The following is a 9,183-nucleotide window of genomic DNA, read 5'->3' as shown; positions in this document are numbered from 1 at the left end:
ATGTCCTTCGGATGGGTGACGTTGGTTGCCACCCCGAAATCACACCCATTCGAAGAGAGACGGGTAAAAGTGAGTATATTGCTCCCTAATCATTCAAAAATTAAAGCTGTTTCAGGTTAACTCATCTACTGATCCGGTCAAAATTGGGAGAGCTGTTGCGCGAATACAGGCAGCGTCTGATAATGCTGTTTTCGATTGCAAAGTGAGCATATTCGTTTGTATCGATTTTGAACTCAACTTCTTTTTAGGTTCTCTCACGGAATCACGCGATTATGTGGTTTCGGGACGGCGAATTTTGGCTGAAAGATACAAAAAGTAGCAATGGAACGTTTGTAAATAATGAGAAACTACAGCAAATCGGAAATGGACGCGATACTGATGTGCGGCGAGTTTTTAGCGGCGACATCATTCAACTCGGAGTGGAAATTGTGGAAAACGCTAACAAAGGTAAGAAATTACCTCACAGAATGCTATAGATAAACTAAAAACGTTGAATAACTGCCTGCCTACAGGGATTGTATATTTTTTTAACCTAAAAATTTCAGTGGTGTATGGATGTATCTATGCTGTTATAAATTGTTTCAACGCCGACGGAAAATTGATAGAAAGCATCGGACCAGCATGCGAGGAAGGACAAAGAACAACCAGCGCACTCGTCAGCAATCGAAAACTTTTTCAAATGCAGCAATATGTATCAGAAGCCCAACACAGGTATATCAAACAATCGAGATGGTCAGTTCGAAAATGTTGTTGTTTTAAGAGAGAAGCAGCGTGAGGATAAAATCGGTGAATTGATGAGCATTATCGCGGCCAACGAAAAGGCAGCGGAGACCGCTTGGAAGGCTTTGGTGAATGAAGATCGCCTCTTGGCAAGGTAAGAATTTCAGAGGTACGGAGAAAACTCTTTTTTTCAGAATTGAATCTCTGGAAGCTCAACTTTCGATTCTTTCGAACAATAACAATCCTGATAAACAGAAAGAAGAGCTTTTGAAAATGATCGATGAGAAAACCAAGTTTGAAGCAATGACGAAGGAGATGGTCCGTAGGCTGATTGAAGAGAACGGCGAGACAACATCTCGATTCAAAGATATGGAACGATCACTTGAGACCACAGAGCAGACATATCAACAACTGCGCTCTAGAAACGATGATCTTGAAATGGCATTATCTGAGACTACGGAAATGTATGACTCCAAGGTTTCTGAACTCGAACTCACTTCCGCAGAGCTTCTTGAAAAACAAAAACAGTTATCATCGTCCGAGGAGAAGGTACAGGACTTGCAAAAGAAAAACAACGAATTAAGCAATAGCTCCGGTGAGTTTGAAACATTTAATTTACAATAAAAGTGTTTATGGTTTCAGTTATCAACCAGACGGCTTCAGGATTGTCGCATCTTCTTGCTAAAGCTATTGAAAAAGGAAGTTTCATTGACGCTGAACAACTACATGAACTTATAAGTGCACTCAAATTGGCTTCCTATCTGCCTCCACACGTTCGAGAAACTCCATCCTCTTCAGATACTTCATCTGCTTCGGAATCAGAGCTTCGCACTCAGCTCATCAATGGTTGCTCCACCATTGCTTCTCCTGAAGAATCTTCTGCCGATGGTGGGGCAATGAAGAAACAGCAAGATAAAACAACGATTGAAACGTATCTCAAATCGATTCTCGAGCTACAGTCGAAAAATCGAGAGCTAGAATTGACGATTGCATCTTTAACCGAGAAGGAAAATCAAGAAAAGTCCGAGAGTTACAGCTCCGAAGCGGACTACATCAAAGAACCATTGGAAATGTCGCCGTCTGGAAATGTTTCATTCTGCCCTGAAGCCGCAAATCTCTCGGGATCTTCAACATCAGGATCTTCACAAGCGCCACTTATGCAGAAACAGACTACAGTAATTAAGCGACCTGATGGACTCGAGAATCTAGTAAGTATTACAGATCTTTTATAGAGACCTAGATAGCTTTTTTCCATTACATTTATAATACACACGTTTTGCAGTTGCTACTGGTCTCACTGGTTCCGCTTCTTGCGTTGATCCTTTCTGCTATTGCTCCGGTTCAGAGACGGTTTTCGAGTTCGAAAGTCGAAAAAGAGGAATGATCCAAATACGCCGTTCCGTTAAGAAACTCTCATAATCGATCTCATCATCTTGCGGCCTGTGAATCCGTCTTTTTCGAAACGATTCATGTTTCTTTAAAATTCTCTTCTTAACTTATTGTAAACCCCTTTTTATTCAAAAATTTATCACTGATTCAAATGACCCTATTAATCGATTGCTTTCAAATTATGGGCTAGAAAAACGTTCCACTCTCTCAAAATTCTTCTGTGTTTAATGCTGGTTTGTCATGATTATCCAATTGGTTCCCTCTAGCTTTTTCTGTTTCAAACGAACTTTCGCTTACTTACTGAAGGAATAGGGTTTTACAGATTTCCCATCTCCCGATTCTGAATATGGCTTCATTTGCTTTCTCTAAATAGCTTTTATTCAATTTTTGTGCTTTTACTGCATTCATTTGTGCATATGTCTCTAACGTTTTGTAAATGCGAGCAATCCCGGAACGGAAATTCCGATGCTCAACCCACCTAAAATTGATCATGAACAATTTTCCTGTGTCATAGTAATTTGTTTCTCTATTTGTAAACTACAGTTATGACTGCTTTTGGATATTTAAATCGATTTCCTTGACATAAAGCAAGATTTCTTCTTCAGATCAAAGAAGCACAGAACGAATTCGGAGCACATTGTGAGTAGGTTTTTCGCCGTTCTCAACTGAATGTTGCAGCAGTTACCATTGCTTCCTACTTGCGCAATTTTATCTGCAGAAGTTATCAACCATTCAGCCATCATCTCTTGTCATTTATAAATCTATCCTTTAGAGATTGAATGGTAGATATGATCTGAACGGAAGCGTTCGCTAATTCTTTGAGCTGCCGCCCAAATATCGAAGGTCGACAGATCTTTGTCGATACACGTTTCAAGGACAACTTCTGTCCCGATTTTCTTGATAACCTTACGATTTCAGATGTCGTCATCAGTCGGTGGCGCTGCTTTACTGAAGAGAAGGTCAGCGAAACCATTGACTGGAAATCTGCGGCTCCGACGGCTCACGAAAGCGTATCTGGAACCTCTCGATGATAACAAAGAGCTGTCACCAACAGTGGTGAAGATAGATCAAATATACGATTTGAGTATGTGACTGAGATTGTTCATGCAGCTAAGCAACACAAAACCAGACGATTTCAGCCCAAAAGCTGATTGTGCAATGCCAAAGTGTTACCAGTGGATTATTTCCGAGATATTCGAAAGATCGCGATGTTGGATATGTGAAAGACAGCATCTACTGCGCAATAGCTTGTTGGGCTTGTTCGGTAGCTTATAAGTAAGATTTTGTGATAAAGGAAGTGCTAGTACAGATCAGTTTTCAGACGACTGGATGATGATCGTGGACGCCAAACAGAATTGAGGCAAACGGCGGTGAAAACTATGAGAGGAATTTTGTTTTGTTGGATGCAGCAAAGTAGTCATGTGAGCTCACAATTTGAAAGGTTTCGCTTATGTTTGATTCTGATTTTCAGTTGGATTCGTTCAAGTCTCAAAATTCTTCTGAATTCGCCCTCCACGCTCGATTCGATCTCTCTTCCGGAATGTGTCTCGTTACACCAAACGATTCACATTATGGACACCTTCAGATGGATCTTGTAGCTCTATACTTACTCACTCTTGTACAAATGATTTCGGCTGGGGTTAAAGTGATTTACACTCACCATGAAGTAAACTTCATTCAAAATTTGGTTTTCTACATCGAGCGTACCTACCGTACACCGGATTTTGGAATGTGGGAGCGAGGAACAAGATACAATAACGGAAAACCAGAACTTCATGCCAGCAGCTTGGGTTTGTTGTGTCTGTTTTGGATTATGGAGAAAGTTAAAATTGAATTCAGGAACTGTAAAAGCTGCCCTTGAAGCCATCAATGGATTCAATTTGTATGGAAGCACTGGAACATCAGCATCCGTGATTTACGTTGATATTGATGGTCACAACCGGAATCGAACAACGTTCGAAACAATTCTACCTCGTGAAAGCAACTCTAAGAATACGGATGCTGCATTACTGCTCACCGTCGGATGGCCAGCGTTTGCCACACACGATGAGACCTTGTTCGAGAAAACAATGAAAAAATGTGTCAGAAGGCTCGAAGGAAGGTTCGGATTGAGAAGGTAAGTGCATGACTATCCTTAGCTGGCTTCAATCTGTGGAACACCGAGAGTGCTGACCAGTAGTTGAAGATGTGTTCCACATAATTTCCTTGAATATCTGAAACGTTTCCTGGTACCAATGAGTTTTAGGCCGAAAGTGTGCTTCCTCGAACCAGGGATGTTGGGAACGGATTTCGGAATTCCGAAAAATTCCGACAGGGATATTTCCATATTTCCGAATATTCTTTAGGAATCAAGTTTCTATCAGAGTTCTTTCAAATATTTTTTTCGGAAAATTATGAATAAGCCATTCCCTGCTTCGAACAACAGTTATTTTGAATAGAGAGACTTCCTTTCTTCTTTCTTATGCAAACGTGTGCGCACACACTAATAAATGTGGACAATAACGTTTCCCTAATGATTGCGGTGCAATAAAAAAGTTTAGGGTGTCTTTTTGCAGATCACCATCTCTTTTTTTTCATTCGCCCGTATTCCTGTAGGTACTCTGCACATTTTCCCATAAATCAAACGCCCTTCCCTTCAAAATGCGATAAAATCGAATGAATAGGATGGAGGCATCGCGGTAGTGGTGGTGGTGACCCTCGGTACCATCTCTTCTCTGACGCCCCGTTTCTCTTGCCTTCTCTATCCATACACATTTCGCTGCACAATTTGCACACACAGACACAAAGCGATTTGCATGTGAATAGGAAAAAAGACACATATAGTATCTATTCTTTTATTGTTATCAATCGATTGGTGTGTTGGAGACACGACCACAGATAGATGGAGTGTGGGAAAGGGAGAGAGTGAGCTAGAGAAATGACCGTTATAATGCAAATCGGGGCCAGAAAATTGATGATAGAAAACTGATAACGAAAGTGTACATTGATAGTGTGAGATGAGGAGAAAAGAGAATTTAAAATATATGATTGCTAGAAAATACTGGAAGCTGGAATTGCAGGTTTCATCGAGATGGATACAGGACCGAGTTGGAGGACAACAGCAAGAGCTTCTATGATGAACACGAGACTGCGCAGTTCCAGAGTGTCGAATCACAGTTTCCTATATTTTTAGCTTGTATCTCTCTCACTGGTACGCGGAATTTTAATCAGACCAGAATTTAAAATCTAACATCTTTAAGCATACATTCGCGCCAACCAAGAATACGGTGACATCTACTTCAAAAAGCTTCAAAAATGTCTTGTGGCTGATGACTCGGTTCCTGGTGGATATATCGTTCCCGAATGCTACTGTGTTGATGAATTCCTCATGGATAAAGAGCGATCTCAGCCGAACTCTACCGAACTTTATGCGCTGAGCCATCAAGAGTTCGGACATCATTTGTGGAGCAACGCCATCTATATCATTCTGATGCTGAAACGAGAAGGCCTAATTCATTCTGGAGATATAGATCCGATCAATCGACACCTTCCTGCAAGTCAGCGTCCCAAGATGTTCAATCGACATTCTGCATTCCAGGTTTTATATTCCAGATAGGCCAGGCTTCAAAAATGATTAGTTTCAGGGAAGTATGGAAGGAGATCCAGTGGTCCAGGTGGCTCTCATTTCCGAGTCGTCGCGCCTTCAGATGATGTTGTCGACATATGGAATCACGACGCAAACTCCTCATGAAGTCGAACCAGTTCAGATATGGCCGAGTTGGAGAATGGTCAAGGTGAGGATGGGTTGGGAGTTTGATTGGCACCTCGATTAGAAACTCGGTGAACATCCATCAATGTCTAACGTTTAAATGTCATTGAGAACGGATTCCTTTTGAAGAATGCCTGAAGGTCATCTCTACATTTCTTACTTGATGCCTGTTTATCACCGAAGCGATCCCATCAATCAGGCAATCAGGTTATTCCATAGTTTTCTCTGAGAAGTATGTTACTCCACACATATCCCTTCTTCCGACGTGTCCAGTGTAATTAGAAATTGTGCAAAATGCTCTTTCCTCTCGCAATCGCAATGTGCAATGTGTCAGTTGTCACCTATTCCGTCTTCTGTCTCTTCCAATCGGATACTCACTATGCTCTATCTCTCTACCCGACAAACACAAATTTCGCTGTCTATCACTACTATTAACACACAAAAAGATATGATAAGGTAGACCAAGCCAAGCCAAGAAGAAGAAGAAGACAGAGTGGAAACAACCCACACGATGCATAGTTTTGTACGTTTCATGTACATAATGCGTCCCCACACTACTAACCAATCGCTGCTGACGAACCGACCCGATAGATACAGATAGATAGACACACATACTTCGTTTTGGGCCAAGACCCACTGTAGCTGAAGCGGCGACCGAGAAAGGGGAGCGCGGTACGCGTACTTATTTGGCGATGAGAAGAAGACGGTAGTGATGATGATGGTAGTAGTACGGAGCGCAAGCCCCCGCTCACTCCGCTCACAAATTGTAAACACATATATAGTGCGTGTGTATGTTTGAACTAGCCGGTCGAGGCGCCGACCGGCCGAGTCTGTACACGAAACTGTTCGGAACTGAGTCATTTATCTTTGCCAAGATTCGAATCATACTTGAAACGAGAGCACGGATAAAGTTGGGACGACAGTGGTTATAGCTTGATTTTCAGAAGTTATGTAGAGCGGGATACAGGGAAAGATTATTCTCCAGCGAGATACGATATTCCAGATACCCAGAACTGCGTCAGAATATGAAAACTTGTTCCAGAAGGATTTCAGAATATATGTGCAAATGCATGTTTAGTTATCCAAACATGACAGGGTTCTCGCCTGAAAACTTTTGGTCTAATTTTGCTTCTCCGGATATATTGAACTGCATACCTACAGTAATCTTGTACAATTGGTTGTTAGATTCTAAAATCCACAACTATATAAATTATCGCCTGACTTCCCTGTCAAATTCTTCTATGATCCATCATCGCCTTATCATTGTCATTCCCTCTGGTCTGGAACCATCAGGTACACGTGGACAATCGATATCGATGAAAAGATGGGTGGAGCCCCAACGAACAAGCACCGCCTCCCCTCTTTCAATCTATCGTTAGAGAGTAGGAGACGGCAGAGAAAAAAAGAGGCGAACCGAGAGCGACCGCGATGCGGTATAAATAGGCCGGGTCAGAGAACAGTGCCCACATTCCATCACCACTTCTCTCTCGCTCCGCTTACCTTCCTCCTCCCCAATCTTTCCCCCACTCGGCCGTCCAATCGTCCTCTTCCCCTTCCACCAACGCTACCTTCAGTACTTCTATTCTGTGTTCGCGGTGTATTCTTTCAGGATACGCCGCTTTCTTGTCTAAAGAGACAGGCGAACGTCCTAGTATGACCTACTTCACATATACCGATTGGTCACAGCCTCTTCAAACCTTCTGGTACTTACCTTCCGATGCGAACCCGTTTGATGCTCGCCATATCCATTGCCCTACTATTCGCATCTCATCACTCCAGTATATATATATATATATAAGGATGAGATCGTTCAGTACGGCAATGGAAAGAGCTAAACGACGGTTGTTTGGCCTGATATTCGAAAGGTAGGGAAGGGATTTGGCTAGGCAAACTATTAGTTCCTATCTTTTGAGCGTTCACCGCTCACTCTTTGCAGAACAAACACATGTGAGCACACTCATTGCACACAGGCCCATTGCAATGTGCACTAAACGATTGATGATGAGGAGTCTGGTTCGTCCGTCGCAACGGAGAGTAGAGGCGATGACGCAAGTGTCGGTCCTTCCTTCCTTCGTGCCGTATATCAAACGGATAGTTGTAGTGGAAGAAGAAGAAGAAGATAAGAATCGATTGAAGGACAACTGTCTTCTTCGTGTCTTCTTCTCCATCGCTTTAGTTTTCTACAAATTTACCTCCTCCTTCTTCTTTCGGGGGGTTGATTGCTATCGTACCAAACATTCGAGGACATTCGAGATTGATGAGAATACGAAAAGGTCGTTTTCACATTGGGCAAGGACACGGAAGGGATATCATACATATGATAATGAAGGAATTGAGACAAAACGGGAATGGAAATTATTTCGATTCAGAATCTGAAAAAAAAAATTAGGTTCAAGGAATACCAGATCTGGAAATCGCTTTTTATGGAGTTAGAAAAACCACTTTGTATGGAAAAGTTCTTCTGGTTCATAGAGACTGTATATTTTAAAAAAAATATTATACTGATACAAAAATCGGAGCTGTGGAAGACAAACACCGATGGCGGTGGCCGAAGGTCCCACAGCGACAACTACAGTAACCTAGTTCTTCTCTTGTTACTATTTTCTATATATTTAAGTGGTACGAGTTTTTAGCTCTTTTTTAAGACATATGGTGCTGGTCATTAGAATTCGAATTCTGTGGCATCCCGAAAAGCAATCGCAACGACGCAATTCTTCCGCTTACTGTAGCGTTTCTTCTTTTTCCACTTCCTTTCCGATTTTTGAATGAAAACTTAACACGCATCAAGAATCGTAACGAACGTTAAGAAGAAGAAGAAAACGACGACGAGACGATTCGTCGTTTTTCTTTCTCTCTCGAGAAAAATTTCGAAAGGGATGCCGAAAATGACCTAGATTACCCCTAATGTCACTTTCTTTTTGGATGTAGCCCCGAGACATTTTTCGGACAAGAGATGAGATTGGGTATTCGGGAAAACGGAAATTACAGTACTAATGACATCATGTTCACATTGTTTGAAACCTTCTGGAACCCCAAAAACATATAAGAAGAAATTACAAAATCAATTTTTTAGGTGTTTGAATGTCTTGGACGAGACAAAAAAATGAATTTGTCCGGACGGCCACAACGGCCATTTGGTCCATTGTCCACTTCGAAAGTGTTTCGTGTATTCGGCGACACCGTACTCTGTTATCCACTTCTTTTTGAAGTCAAGGATTTTTATGTCAGCTCGGATCCAGCAGTGCTCATCGATGATATTAAAGTAAGTTTCCACTCTATACGGATTTTGGCAGAAAAAAAATATTGTCTATTCAATAAAACGTGGG

At 41.8% G+C, this 9,183-nt stretch overlaps 2 protein-coding genes across 2 annotated transcripts in view; both read left to right on the top strand.

Moving 5' to 3' along the window:
- CBG03383 lies at nt 1-2,104 on the top strand (the record flags this gene model as incomplete). The annotated part of the gene is made up of 8 exons (XM_002633654.1): nt 1-69; nt 116-202; nt 249-447; nt 546-711; nt 761-874; nt 915-1,315; nt 1,363-1,928; nt 2,003-2,104. 8 exons carry the CDS (start codon nt 1-3, stop codon nt 2,102-2,104), a joined length of 1,704 nt encoding a protein of 567 aa, XP_002633700.1.
- A 923-nt stretch (nt 2,105-3,027) lies between these two features.
- The window catches only part of CBG03382, a gene marked incomplete at both ends in the record, with an annotated part of 11,090 nt that continues 4,934 nt past the window's right edge, over nt 3,028-9,183 (top strand). The window contains 9 exons of the mRNA XM_045235726.1: nt 3,028-3,193; nt 3,249-3,384; nt 3,431-3,530; nt 3,581-3,899; nt 3,949-4,225; nt 5,169-5,299; nt 5,349-5,686; nt 5,733-5,882; nt 8,931-9,119. Of these exons, the coding sequence (XP_045092377.1) occupies nt 3,028-3,193; nt 3,249-3,384; nt 3,431-3,530; nt 3,581-3,899; nt 3,949-4,225; nt 5,169-5,299; nt 5,349-5,686; nt 5,733-5,882; nt 8,931-9,119 (1,806 nt within the window). The remainder of the gene's footprint in view (nt 3,194-3,248; nt 3,385-3,430; nt 3,531-3,580; nt 3,900-3,948; nt 4,226-5,168; nt 5,300-5,348; nt 5,687-5,732; nt 5,883-8,930; nt 9,120-9,183) is intronic.

Source organism: Caenorhabditis briggsae (assembly GCF_000004555.2).
Source record: "Caenorhabditis briggsae complete genome, chrIV, whole genome shotgun sequence".
Classification (NCBI taxonomy): domain Eukaryota; kingdom Metazoa; phylum Nematoda; class Chromadorea; order Rhabditida; family Rhabditidae; genus Caenorhabditis; species Caenorhabditis briggsae.
This window is presented reverse-complemented; position numbering and strand designations above follow the sequence as displayed.